At 38.6% G+C, this 14,912-nt stretch overlaps 1 protein-coding gene across 1 annotated transcript in view; it reads right to left on the reverse strand.

Moving 5' to 3' along the window:
* The window catches only part of NEB (nebulin), a 241,876-nt gene that overhangs the window by 206,185 nt on the left and 20,779 nt on the right, over positions 1 to 14,912 (reverse strand). Inside the window, exons 10-22 of the mRNA XM_034954281.3 lie at positions 12,349 to 12,453; positions 11,572 to 11,679; positions 8,797 to 8,913; positions 6,172 to 6,276; positions 5,978 to 6,085; positions 5,776 to 5,880; positions 5,265 to 5,363; positions 4,200 to 4,304; positions 3,144 to 3,251; positions 2,945 to 3,058; positions 878 to 979; positions 676 to 783; positions 481 to 585 (exon numbers count right to left, since the gene is read on the reverse strand). Of these exons, the coding sequence (XP_034810172.2) occupies positions 481 to 585; positions 676 to 783; positions 878 to 979; positions 2,945 to 3,058; positions 3,144 to 3,251; positions 4,200 to 4,304; positions 5,265 to 5,363; positions 5,776 to 5,880; positions 5,978 to 6,085; positions 6,172 to 6,276; positions 8,797 to 8,913; positions 11,572 to 11,679; positions 12,349 to 12,453 (1,389 nt within the window). The remainder of the gene's footprint in view (positions 1 to 480; positions 586 to 675; positions 784 to 877; positions 980 to 2,944; positions 3,059 to 3,143; positions 3,252 to 4,199; positions 4,305 to 5,264; positions 5,364 to 5,775; positions 5,881 to 5,977; positions 6,086 to 6,171; positions 6,277 to 8,796; positions 8,914 to 11,571; positions 11,680 to 12,348; positions 12,454 to 14,912) is intronic.

Genomic DNA, 14,912 nt, shown 5'->3' on the forward strand with positions numbered 1-14,912 from the left:
TTAATTCTGTATCATCATCCTATATTAGTTTCCTTATCATTGCTTGATATCTTTCTTATTTCTGTGCTCCTTCCTTAGTTTATTACTTGTCTCCTCCACTCCAGTGGGAGCTCAAGAGGTGGCCGGCTTTTTCTCTGTCTTTCTCAGCACCAAGGAAAGTGCTTGGCCCAGGATGGCTTCTCACATAGAATTTGTTAAATAATGAACACCTATCTTAAATCTGCATGTCCTTCTTTTGCCCCAAATTCGTGTAGATATAAACTAATGAAAATTAAGATTTATAAAATCTGAAATTTTGTAGCAAATGGCCTTCCTCAACATAATTGTTGTGTTCCCCAGTTCCACCCCAAAACCAAAATGTAAAATGTAATTATCTCCTTCTAATCACTAGATATTAGCATGTAAACTCCTGCTAAATTTACCACTAGATGTCACAGGAATCCCAAGCTCAATTTCAATAATTCAGGGCAGCTAACTTACATCTTTACACTGGTCCAGCTTCTTGATTGCTTCATATTCTTGTGTTATTGTCTGAGGGAAATAGCATTTTCCTTTATCTTCTTCATATTCTGCTTTGTAACTTTTCTATAATGAGAAAAACCAAAAATAGATCATGATTGTTATGGCTCTCAAACAATGTCACTGTGAGGCATGAACCATTGTCTTCAAACTTACGTCACTGTTTTGAGCTGCAACTTTCATGCAGTGTGTGTGATATGGGTCCTCCATGCTGCCTACATAATGTCCCAAAACATCCTTTACATATAAGTCTTTATATTTAGCCTGAAAAATAAAACAAATGTAATTCAAGTTAACAATCATTTGTCAAACAGTAGGAAAGCCCTCCTACCCGAAAGGTAACCGTGGCTTTTCGAACCTCACTGAAGTTCTTCAGCTGAGTATCAAGTTGATATTTTGGGGTCTCACAGTAATTCATACTCTTTGCCTTTGTCTTCTCATAGTTTTCCTTGTATAATCTCTGTTAAAGGAAAAATAAATTAAACCAAAAAGAAAGAAATATATATCTCATAAAGTAAAAGTCATTCATGTCATTGCTGCACTTTAACTGAAGGTGCAAAATTTATGTTTTCTCACCATCAATTTTCCACAAAGCAGAAAAGCAGAATAGATGTGGTAGAGGCTCATGCCTTATATAATCTCATCTGCTAGTAATCATAAAGATGTTTATGTTACTTTTCCTAATATTTTTTCAGACTGAATAACTTAAACACACACCAATGCTGTCTTTTTTTAAATAATTTTTTGTCTTAAAATAATTCATTTGAATATGTTTAAAGAAAAATGAGTTTCGCTAGGTGCAGGGGCTCACACCTGTCATCACAGCACTTTGGGAAGCCAAGGTGGGCAGATCACTCAAGGCCAGGAGTTCAACACCAGCCTGGCCAATGTGGTAAAACCCCATCTCTACTAAAAATACAAAAATTAGCCGGGCGTGATGGCACATGTCTGTAATCCCAGCTACTTGGGAGGCTGAGGCAGGAGAATTGCTTGAACCTGGGAGGCAGAGATTATAGTGAGCCAAGATCGTGACACTGCACCCCAGCCTGGATGACAGAGCGAGAGCCTGTCTCAAAAAACAAAGAAGGAAAGAAAAATGAGTTTAAGAATTGATGCAAAATGAGGTAAAGGGTATAAGGTGAACCTTAGATAATTAAGCACAGTCCTGGAAGAGTATTCTGTTGAGCACTTGGTGAAAACGCATTTTGTAACACCTCCAGAAGCTGGCTATTAACATTAAGACCTAACAGTTTTCTTTAGAGCAATAATAAATGAAAATATTACTTGTCTGTATTTCTTTTCTGCTAGGAATTAGGAAAGCAATTTCTGTGAAGAGTTTTATCTTATTTTTTATTTTTTTGTTTGATTTCCAACTTTTATTTTAAGTTCAGGTGTACATGTGCAGGATTGTGGGTTTGTTACATAGGTAAGCGTGTGCCATGGTGGTTTGCTGCACAGATCATCCTGTCACCTAGGAATTAAGCCCAGTATCCATTAGCTATTCTTCCTGATGTTCTCCCTCCTCCCCCACCCCCAGCCTCCAACAGTGTGTGTTGCACCCCCCATGTATCCATGTGTTCTCAACATTCAACTCCCACTTGTAAGTAAGAACATGAGGTATTTGATTTTCTGTTCCTGCGTTAGTTTGCTGAGGATAATGGCTTCCAGCTCCATCCATGTCCCTGCAAAGGACATGATCTGATTCCATTTTATGGCTGCACAGTATTCCATGGTGTATCTGTACCACATTTTCTTTATCCAATCTATCATTGTTGATTCCTTGTCTTTGCTATTGTGAATAGTGCTGCAATGAACATATGTGTTCATATATATTTATAATAGAATGATTTATATTCCTTTGGGTATATGCCCAGTAATGGGATTGCTGGTCATATTTTATTTTTAATAAGTATGTTAAAGTCTTTAAAATAAGATCAATATTCTATAAATTTCTTAAAATAAAATGCTTTGCTTTTGAGTTTATGCCTTATGTAGTTTTTCTTACTTTGCCCTTATATTAATTTCTTTACTTATTTTCATTTTTCTATATATATATTTTTGCAAACTACCTTAATCAGTTCAGGGCATTGGGTGAATATATACATGCACATGTACCTATACTTATGCATATTAAGCTCGTTTCTAGGAAAAATAATAAAAACAATGATATTGGCAGAATACTTTTCCTCCTAATAAAACAGAGGGCATTAAGGAGACTAAGGAAAATTTGCAGTATTCACTGGCATCAAAGGCATCAACAAGAATAAGGAAGTTCATCTTCCTTTAGCACCTGGGTGAAGCTTTCATGTGTGATTTGTCATCTTGAATCCAAGATTTCAGTTAGGCTAACGTCCATCCAAGGTTATATTAAACAGCAACTTTGTGGCCACGTCTGAAAATAGGGGTGAATTACAAAGAAACTCACATCACTCTGGTTTTTGGCCACCTTCAAGGAGTGCAGCATCTTGGGATCGTCATTAATGCTGAGGACTCCAATCATTTTCCCTTTGTTTTTTTCATAGTCTTTCTTGTACATCACCTGCAAAGACATCACACATGCCAGATTCCACTCAAGAGGAAATGTCCCCGAAGCCAGCCTGTCCAGGTCCCCAGGCCACACTCACATCGCTGGTGTTCTTGGTGTTGGCTTTGGCTGCCAGCAGGGGAATGGCGTCCACTTTAATGTCAAACTTTTTGGCTTTGCTCTTCTCCCAGTCTTGCTTATAAAGATTCTGGACAGAAAAATTCAGCAAAGGAATTGGCAAAAGTGATATGCATGTCATGACCTTTAAAGACTAATGGGTAACTAAATACCTTGCCTTAATATAAAATAAATGGGCCCTTTTTATTGTCTAGGAAATCATGCATATTTTAAATATTTCTTCTCAAGCTAGAGCTATTAATTCTCCAAGATTGGGCTTCTCTACTCCCCATGAGAATTTTTTATCAAATTAATTTGATTCTAGCTATTATACTCATATTTGATTCCTAACACTGAATGTTTTATAGAGTAGCACATATATTCTACAGTTAACTTACTTTTTTATGATATAAAGGCATCACTTTCATTTGACCTTTAAGTTCTCTGCAAAGGTTATTTCATAAATCATTACAATACTCAGTGATGCCAGATAATCTTAGTACTCATTTATAGAATTATTGAAGAAATTGAGAACCCCAAGGATAATTTAACTTTTTTATAAAATTAAGTTTGAAAAATGAAGGATAGAAATGGGTATCTGGACTTCTGCCCTTTCAATCCCCTATATCTTTATTCATGCAAGTTCTCATATATGTAGAAATAAGTATCATTTGTGTGAAATAAGGGACATTATAGGCCCAGGGAATAAATGAATTATATATAATTTAAATGAATATATGGCTAAAAGATCTACCATTAAAATTTGCAATTAAGCATACATGAGAGGTAGCATTCTGAGGGCTGGTTACAATACTATATATTACGATTATCTAATTGTATGAAATTACTTATAAGATTGCTACACACATTTTGTAAGGTGAATTCAGTTATACTGGCAGAGGCATAGCAACATGATACAAATGTTAACAGTTCTTCTCATTTTTAACATTAATCTATTCATTGAATTGCAACAAAGCAGTTCAAAAATAAAAGCACAGGTTGTCAGTACATCACATGGTACAGGGCATAAGGAACTTACATCACTCAGGTTATAGGCATTGACTTTGTGCTGGATAAAAGCAGGAGTATCAGGGGGGATATGGCACTTGAACTTTTCACTTTCATGTTTTGCTTTGTAATTTAACTATGACAGAGAGAGAGAGAGAACCAATTAGTTCAGAAGAATTGTTCCAGAATACAAAAATTCTTGTGTGGTACATTTTGTAAAGTCAGTGACAGCATTATTGAGATCAGAAGAGACATCTAGAGCTTGGGTAGGCCATCTGCATTACTGAACCTGTGTGCAGGACACTTGGCAGCTATTATCACATCTGTCACCATGGTAGGACCCTAAGGGAATGAGGTGGCTCTGTCAAACATGTTCCCCTCCCTGCATAGCACAATTGTCCCTGCAGGTTCTGAGAGGGGCCCCGCCCTGTCTCTCTTGTCACTGTCAGTGCTCACGTACCAGAGCCACTTTCCTTTCATCTGATTAAGAGTCCTCTCACAGACATCAGGGCTTTTGATGCTCTAATTGGAGCCTTCATTTCTGGCCATTCATCTATTGAGGTCACTTTTATTTTTTTAGTTCAACACAGCTTTGGAAATCCACACTTAAAGCTCATATAATAAAATTTGTCTCAGAGATTCCAATTTCCAGAAACTTACTAGGGAGAGAGAAACTCATGTACTGAATAACTGCTGTTGGCCAGGGTATGTGCAGTGCATATTTCTTCCTTCACTTACTCTTCAAAACAGCCACAAATTATAAAAGGGAAATATCAGGCACAGGGGGGTTAAATCTTTGGCCACCCAGACATCAATGACAGAGCTAACATTTGAATGTGGTTTTGTTTGACTCTAGAACTCATGTTCTTTCCATTGCTTTAAGCTACATTTGTTTCCTTCACAGAATTGTTTCACTGTAAATTTTATCCACCCAAGAAAATGCAGAAATATATTTTTATACAAATGTATACTGTTTAAACTTGCTAATACTTACTTAGCCTTTTGAATAAACTTGATAAGTCATTGGATTTTATGTATAGAGTTATGAAATGTTATCCCTCATAATTGGGTGTCCTGAGTAGTTAGAGGAACTTACGTCACTCAGTTGTTTGGAATTGACTTGGGCTTGTAGCAGAACAGGAGAGTCTGTAACTTGGGTGAATTTTGTCTTATCTGGATGGACTTTGTAGGTGTGCTGTGGGGAAGCAAAGACATTTGGTTTAGTAGTATCACCTGTCAGATCCAAGGTGGCCCACAGGCCAAGCAAATAGAACCTCATGCCCCACAAAGCAATGAAACTTGTAGTTAATAAAATATATTTTTTTCTAACTAGACTGTAGTTTGAGAGGTGCTCTTATATCTGTATGAGAAACTTTCCTATATCTTCAGGTTTTCAATAACTCTTCTTTGGGAAAATGAGCTAGAATTACCTCTTAAAATGTAGGGATGTCAACAAGGGAAAATAGGATGTTTACTACAAAATAGACTTCATTTCTTGCAATTGCCTGGCTTACATTTATTTGTAAAAGTGGCAACATTTTAAACATATCCTGACCACTAGATGCTAGGGAAGGCAGTCACATTCAAAGTTCAGACTACAGACTTACATCTTTACACTGATCTAGTTTCTTAATTGCTTCATATTCTTGAGTTATGGTCTGAGGGAAGAAGCCTTTGCCTCTGTCTTCTTCGTATTCTGCTTTGTAGTTTTTCTATGAGGAGAAGAAATTAGGCATAAGATGCAGCCATTGTATTCATGCCCTGAGAAAAATGTTATTTGGAAAGTCAAACAACTGTCTTAGAACTTACATCACTGTTTTGAGCTGTGACTTTCATGCAGTGTGAATGGTATGGATCCTCGAAGCTGCCTACATAATGTCCCAAAATATCTTTTAAGTAGGAATCTTTATATTTTTTCTGCAAGACAAAACATACTTCATTTATTAATTGGTGAAATAATGGGTTCTTTTTTTAACAGAAAGAGTGACAGTAGGATTGCTTACATCACTACTGAAGTTCTGCAGAACAGTATCGAGCTTGAATTTGGGGGTCTCGCAGTAATTTATGCTCTTTGCTTTTGTCTTTTCATAGTTTTCCTTGTATAGTTTCTGTCAAAGAAAAAAAATCAGTTAAAGTAGATTCCTGTCACTCCCACGCTGATTATAACACTTACATTTTCTAACACTAAACAAAAGATGAAGAAAAGATATCGCCTGTCAACTGTCTTAAAAACTGACAATTGAGCCAGGTGCGGCGGCTCACGCCTGTAATCCCAGCACTTTAGGAGGCCGAGGCGGGCGGATCACGAGGTCAGGAGTTTGAGACAAGCCTAGCCAACAAAGTGAAACCCTCTCTCTACTAAAAATACAAAAAGTTACCTGGGCATGGTGGTGGGCGCCTGTAATCCCAGCTACTTGGGAGGCTGAGGCAGGAGAATCGCTTGAACCCGGGAGGCGGAGGTTGCAGTGAGCCGAGATGGCGCCATTGCACTCCAGCCCGGGCGACAATGCGAGACTTCGTCTCAAAACAAAACAAAACAAAACAAAAAGAAAAAAACCTGACAATCGAACACGGAATGTCATGAATTATAAGACTGTTCTGTTAGCAATTATTATAAAGCCTAAGTTTCATACATGCCAAACTCAAAAAATTAAGAAACCAATATGCCACCTCTGACCACGTCCTTAGTAGCAGAGATTCTTGTGTATTTGTAAATTGCTGCCCTCTCTGTCTCTTAGCTCACATACTCTTTCCTCACTGATAGCACCACAGCAAACACAGGTTTTGAGCAATTGCAAGTTGTTTAATTTTTTTAAACAAACCTTCATGAAAAAGTTATATAAGGTGAGAAATACGCAATCTCCCTCCCTCCTATACCTATAAGAAATCTCTTATTATACAAACAATTAGCCTTCAAAATTATATATATATATATGAACTGGTACTATGAGTTACTACTAACTCTTCTTCTCTGCCAGGATTTACCTTTAGCTTGAAGAAGAAGAAGCAATGATTAGTTTTAAATATGCAGCTGATAAAGCAGATTATTGTCACTTTTTTCATTCTGGGTTTTCAAAATGTAAATGATGCTATTCATGTTTAATATTTTTATATTCCTGTCTTTATCAACAAAGGAGATTTGAACTTGGGCTTTTAGATGTTTAATAAGGATGTTTTTCACTTAGAGAGTAAAACTGCTTTAAACTGCTTTTACACTATGGGTGGGAATATAAATTAGCACAGCCACCATGGAAAACAGTATGGAGATTCCTTAAAGAACTGAAAATAGAACTACCATTCAATCCAGCAATCCTTTGGTATCTACCCAAAGGAAAAGAAATAATATGAAAAAGACACATGCATAAGCATGTTCATAGCAGCACAATTCACAATTGCAAAGATGTGGAACCAACCTGAGGGCCCATCAACCAACGAGTGGATAAAGAAAATGTGGTATATATACAGCATGGAATGCTACTCAGCCATGAAAATGAATGAAATAATGTCTTTCAAAGCAACTTGAATGGAGCTGGAGGCCATTATTCTAAATGAAGTAACTCAGGAATGAAAAACCAAATATCATATGCTCTCACTTATAAGTGGGAGCTAAGCTATGAGGACACAAAGGCAGAAGAATGATATAATGGACTTTGGGGACTTGAGTGGAATGTTGGGATGGGAGTGAGGGAGTAAAGACTACATATTGATCATAGTGTACACTGTGTAGGTGATGGGTGCACCAAAATCTCAGCAATCAACACTAAAGAACTTTTCCATGTAACCAAAAACCACCTGTACCCCAACAATGACTGAAATAAAATGTTTTTTAAAAGAAAGGAAACGTGCTTTACAGTGATTTCCCAGCAGAGCTATTTGGGCAGATCCATTTATACCCTCTCACTTGCCACTTTCCCACACCCGCTCCCCAACCACACACACATATTTCCTATGCTGCTGACTTAGTTCAAGGGACAAAGAAAAGATAACTAACCTACACAGACAGCTACATAAAATCCACAAATGCTAGGAAAGCTTAATGCAAACCTAACCGTAAGAGATAAACTCAAATCATCCCATATTCAATCTCTCTCTCTCTCTCTCTCAGGCTGTTAGTCCTTTAATCCCAAGCCCAGTCTCGTTTGCCTAATATGCTTTAAATTGAACAGCTTAGTCGGGCTCTTAATAATTACACAATTAGAAAGTCCTGTGAAGACTTAGGGGCCCATCTTTTAAGTTCTGTTGTTGGCAAATGATGGTTTCTGGGGCCAAGATCTATCTTTGAAAGTCTCCTTCTGCTTCTGTCAAAATCACAACACGTCTGCAATGTGGAGACCCAGGTGCCCGGAGCTCATAAGCAACACATCCATATGGAGGCCCAGGTGCCCAGAGCTCCTAAGCAAGTGAGAATTTCCCTGCCCATTGAATTAACCCCACAGAACCACAAACAGTAAGGCACGTTGTACTCAGAGGGACTCATGCCTTTCTGTGATTACATAGTTCCAATGAACCTACCACTCCATAACCTTAATGTATTTGCAAAGTTATATATTCATTTAGTCATTAAAGGAGAAAATTTTCATCTCTTTTGCAGCTAAGGTTTAAAAACACTTTGACAAAAATATACTTACATCACTTAGGGCATCTCCTGCTGCCTTCAGCTGCCTAAGCAGTGGGTTCTCTGAAGCAGGAAGCACATTATAATCTGCTTTTCCTTTATTCTTTTCATAGTCTTCTTTGTATTTTACCTGTAGGAGTGAAATAAAATGATAAAGTAACTCTATGGGTTATTTTTGCCCCCGTCTCTATTGTGAATATGACATACTTCCACAAATCAATTTTCTCTTTAGAAAAATGGCAGCTTGACATTTTATAAACAAAATACTCATAGTAACTCTTAAAAGCAGCAGAGAAACTGCATAAATTTCCAGGATGCTTTTTCTTCCCATTCATTTATTCATTCAAAATTATCCATAGGGTGTCAATTCTGTTTCTGGCTTGGGGACAGATACAAGAAAGAACACATGGTCCTTGCCCTCAAAGAGAGAGATACAGAAATAATAGGAGGGAGAAAGAAATCCAAATAGTGATCATGCAAGATGTCCCAGATACCTGCTGCTATAGAACCTTCACTCAGCTCTCAACCCCCAGCTACCTACCTGCCAACACGCTCCTAAAGAAAGGAAGCTGGAAGTACCACTAATCCACCCTTTTATGCCTCACCTGCAACTGTGCATGGAGCACACATGTATTCAATTTACAAGTAGGAGGAGGAGGATGGAGCAGGGAGAAGGAGCCTTGCTTTTCCTTCTGCTGTTCCTATTTGCACTTTTAATTCCAGCTATGGCAAAAGCAGCAAGTTGAGGGGTGTTGGGGGAGAATATGGAAGGCAGGGTTCACAAGCCCCCATCAGGAGCCTGTCCACAGGGATTAGAACAAGAAAGTGATCCTGGTTCCCACCATGATCCCCAGTGTAAGCCCTTTATTCAGGCAATATAAGCACAGAAGTTCAAGGAATCCTAGATAAATCTACCACTTATGAACTCAGAAAACAAGGCAATCAGCTTGGTATCCAAAGGCAAGAGATACACAAGGGAAGCACAGAGGCATCAACCCCTCAGCCTCCACAGAGCATCACGACAGTATGCTACAGGAATGGGAGACTCAGATCACTTTTCCACCTTAGAGAATTAACTGTTTCTTTGAAAAATGGAAATGACCAGAAAGCAGATTCACAAACTTTACTCTCCCCCTACCCACATCTGGGATACACAGCCTTCTCCCCTGTTATGCAGATGAACTGTCAGGGCTTGTGGCAAAGCCATCCCCTCCTCTCAAGCACCAAATCTCTTCCCCTTCCACCTGCTCTAGGATATCACTCCAGACATTCTTCCCCATTCCAACATCACCAAATCTTCCCTTTCTACTGGATTCTTTCCATCAACATGATGCTTTTGTTTCGTATCTTAAAAAGTCCCTCTTTACCCAGTTTTTCATTAGCTACTTGCCCATTTTCTTCTTTTCTTACCAGGAAAATACTTAGAAAGAGTTGAATATACTTATATCTTCAATTTCCCTCTTTTCATTCACTTGTGAATCCTCTCTAAGCAGACTCCACCAAATTGCTCTTGTTCAGGTCACCAGAGACCAGACATTGGTAAATCCATTTCAGAGACATTTGACACAGTTGATGACTCCCTTCCCCCTTCACTTGCTTCCCAACGCATTGCCCTCTCCTGATTTTGCTTCTCCCTCATCTTACATATATGTTCCCATGGAAGGACCCCAGAGTTCAGCCCCTAAAGTTTTCTGTTTACACTCACTCCCTTGATGCTCTCCAGACTCATGGCATGAAACACTCTCTGTATGTTGATGACACCCCAGTTTATACAACTTTCCATATATCTCCCCTGAAACTTCAGGCTCATGTAGTCGACTGACCTCTGACACTTCCATGTGGATGTCTAAAAGGCATCTCAAATCTACCATATCTGAAGATGAGCTCCTTTCTGTCCTCCAAAAAAACTACCAACTTCTTCCATAGTCTTCCCTGTCTCAATAAAGGGAAACCCCATTCATCTAACTGCTTAGACCAAAACCCGTGTCATCCAATCCATCAGCAAATCAAGTCAGCTGTGCTTTCAAAAGACTTCTTATCACCTGCCCTGCTACCCTCCTGGTCCAAAACACCGTCTTACACGTGGATGCTGTAATAGCCTTCTAAGTGATGTAATCCTGCTTTCTCCAGCACAGCCAAGGCCAGGGTTAGAACCAAGTGTGTTTGGCTTCGAAGTTTATGCTCTCTTTAGTGACCATCGTGCTTTAGAATGCTAAGGACTCAGGCCATTCACCAAAGTCACTCAATCAAACATATGGAAATATCCATGGATTTATGAACCTGCGACCAGGTTTTTTCATAGTCAGTGGGAAAATAAGAAAAATAATGATAGTGTTGCATGTATGATTGCCTATCTTCATATAAGGCCGCCAATTGCCTCTTCCTGGGGGGAGAAGTCCTGCTGTCTAAGATTACAATCTTTCTCCTTCTAAACAGCAAAAGGCCCTTCCAGTGAGAAGACACTAAATCAAATTGATAAGTGTACAGTTTGGTTCCTCAGGCAAATAATAAATTAGGAAATATTGAAGATGGTAATTAGATGTTATTAATGCTCATACATGGCAAAACATTTTTAGTAGCCCCATTATAATTCCAAAGTACTTTTGTTGTTGTTCTGGTTGTTTCAATTCTACTCTTTTTCAAATGCCTCACATCCACTGGTCTCAGCCCTGGTAGTTCCCCCAAGAACCACTCCTCCCCTTTTTTACTAATTATATACAAGAGCCAAAGTTATAAGAAATTTACCCACACTCAAACCATCAAGATAAATGGGATGATTTCCTCATACCTTGCTAGCTGCCACACCAGCTTTTTTATTCATTTTATACTCTGGTGTTTCGGTCTGCATGAAGTAGATCTGGTCTTTCATGTTTTCAAAATCTTCCTGGTATTTCCTCTGTAAGACATTAGACAAGCTGAAGAACTGCTGTGGAAATGAACTATGCAAGAATTTCCATGAGAAGACACAGGGATTTGGAAAAGTTACACAATGCCACCCTGTCCTTGGTTTAGGCTGGTCAGATTACAATTAGAGAATGTGGTACCATTACAAAAATGATTAGCAACTTAACAGAGATTTAGAACAATTAAAATAGGCTAAAAACAGAATTAGAAAGGCTTTTCTTGGCTACCAAGAAAGATCTCTTAAGGGCCAGGAGCAGGGAACTTAAGAGAAAAGAAAAACAATAGACTTATGTTTTCCAGTGAGGAGATGCTAAATTAATCAATTTCATAACTGTACAATTTGGCTCCTCAGGCAAAGAACAATTAAAAATAGTCCCTTTAACTTGTACTAATCTCACTTTGCAGTCAGTAAGAGGGTCTCACCATAATGTGTTGTAAAAATTGAGGTAGAAATAATGGCATGTGGCCAAAATAATATTTCTCAAAAGGAAAGAGAGTTTGGGAAATTTCTTTCTTAAAAGGAACTCTGCACCAGGTCTTGCCCCAAGAAGAGGGGCCTCAAGTGTTCTGGCACCCATTCAGGTAGAGCAGGTAGCTAGAAGTCACTAAGGAAAGGGGTCTCCCTCCCAGGATGACCAACCAGCCATCCCTTCCCACTTACTGTGCTAATGTTATCAGCATTCATTCTGGCATTTGCAACTTCAAAGCAAGGTGTCTCACTCCATTTGCCTTTGATTTTATTTTCATAGTCTTCTTTGTATTTTTGCTAGAAAAAAGAAAAAGAAAATAAGACAAGCATAACTCATGAACTGACAAATAAGACAGCAAATTAAGAAATAATGATTAACTTTTAAAAATATCTTCAGCAAGCCATTCTTAGGTCCTTAATAAATGCCTTTTAAAAAAATCTTCCAATGTACTGTCAATTTACCCAACCAGAAAGTTGGGTGATGGGGATAGAGAATGGAGAAAGAGGGTACTAACGCCCCCTCCCCTTGCTGAGTTTGGGGACTTCATTCATTCGGAAGTTGCAGATGTCCCCTGATGTTTAAAGAAATAGAGTCAGAAGTTATCCTCTATTTATATTTCAGAGTTACAATACAACCTATCAACCTGAGATTTCTATGCCAAATGAACTTAGCCGTTAATTTCTAAGCTTTACAAACACTCCTAGTTTTCCAGAAAGAAACAACCACAATAAAATTCAACTTGCAGGCTAACGAATAGATCTTCGCGTTTAGAGTTAAATTTAATAGGAACTGGAAAGTAATTCAAAAATTGAATTATTGCCCCATCTGACTCCCAAATCCCACTCCATCTGAATCCCAGGCTGTAAGGCTCCTGGAAGAGAGAAGTGGTATGTCTTCTTCACTTTCATATCCTCAGAACCCAACACAAAATGCAGCACACAGAAGTTACATCATAAATGTTTGTTCAACTACACTAAACTGAGACCATGATATGCAGTTTTGAAATACCTTGGCTGAAGTGTTCTTGGAGCAGAATTAACCAAGCCAACCCCAAACCTGGGTCCATGAGCTAGAGCCCAAGCTGAGTTAGAGCAATTCTCCCTCCATGGCTCATAAAAATGTGTTAACAGACATAACTAATGGGTCTCAAGGCACTGGCATATGCCTACATCCCCACAATACCCTTTAAGGAAAAAGAAAATGTCTTTCTGGTATACCTTTAAGAGAAGGTGAGTGATGTGCAGAGTCAACGAGCTTGGGTTAGAGGAACCTTAGCCCTCACTCAAATTGCCTAATTTCCTTTCTTCTCAAAAGGTTAATATGTAAATAAATAGCCAACTGGTTTTCGTAGCTATAAATTTTAGAGTCCTGGGCCTGGGTTCAAACTCTGGGACCAAGACTTGACTTTGTCTTGACCAAATATGATTGTTTTCTCCACCACAAGTGCTGGCAATAATATTTACAGAGAAGGCTGCTAGGAAGTTTAATAATATCATTCGCTAAAGAGTGCTTTGTAAACCCCACAGTGCTAAGCAAATATAGGGTATAAAAATTGTAATAATAATAATAGCTATTACTATTGTCATCATCATAACAGAAAGAAACTCTGTAAGAAAGAAAATTGTATGTGCAGGGAGGGAACAACTCTTCAATGGAAATCTTTGCTGAGATAAGATTTGTGCTATACTGCTGATTGATTTACCTGCACTCTGTTTTGAAGATTTAAAGAACAGAAGTCAATAAAATTGATTTCTGGATTTGCTAAGACTACTTATAGAAATGTTTCTCATCTTTTTTTTGGAGACAGACCTCTTCAAGAAATTGAGAAAGCTATAAAATGCTCACAAACAGTTATAACTTCAGAGGTTCTTGATGTACACATACCTCAGGTTAGGATCTCCTAATGCATCATTTTTTGGAGAGACATGGCCCTACCTCTTGCTTGTTGTCAAAGGAGAAAAACCTTAGGATTGGGAAGGGGCAATTGGGCCTGATCCCCAAAACTGAGATCCAGAGAACTTTGAAATATAATTTAAAGTTGAGAAGGTAGCAGATATTCTTAATGAGGTCTAAATGTTGGGCATTTATCAAGAAATAGGCATTGCATATGTAGATTTGTTAAGGATAATTGAGCAGCAGATTAATTCTCACAGTAAGAGATAGATGTCTGGTTTTCAAGAAGATATTAAAACAAGATGCAAAACAAGAGTGTAAGATCACTCAACCCCCTCATCCAAAGTCCTTCCTTCCTTCTTAATCTTCACAGACCACGACATGTTATTTCCTCCTATCCAGCAGCTGAAATGGGTCAGGGTGGAGATTGAGCTCTCACAATCCACTCCCGAGCACTGCCAAGTCTGGGAAGATTTTCATGACACAGGAGGAGGCTGGAGCTTGCTGGCTACTGAGGAAGTTATGGCCTTCTGTCTCATTTGTGAGTAGGAGAGAATTTGAAAAGACAAGGGTCCATAGGTGAAGGAGTGAGAGGAAGAGAGAGGTATGTGTCCATGTGGGACCCTCTCTACCAGCGAAGGGGTCCCACTCTGCAAGTCTGAGAGTGAGGCCAGAGCTTTTGTACAATACATGGAGATGGGTTACTCACGTCAGGGTCCAACATTCAACCTTCCCAACATCCAAACACAACAGAGTTGGAGAGAAAGGTTAGGGGAAACCTTTCTCTCCAAACTCTGTTGTATTTGCAGTTGAACGATGGAAACTTGGAAGAAAGAGTCAGTTTCACTTCTCTAGAATTTTT

The sequence above is a fragment of the Pan paniscus genome, chromosome 13, assembly GCF_029289425.2.
Source record: "Pan paniscus chromosome 13, NHGRI_mPanPan1-v2.0_pri, whole genome shotgun sequence".
Taxonomy (NCBI): domain Eukaryota; kingdom Metazoa; phylum Chordata; class Mammalia; order Primates; family Hominidae; genus Pan; species Pan paniscus.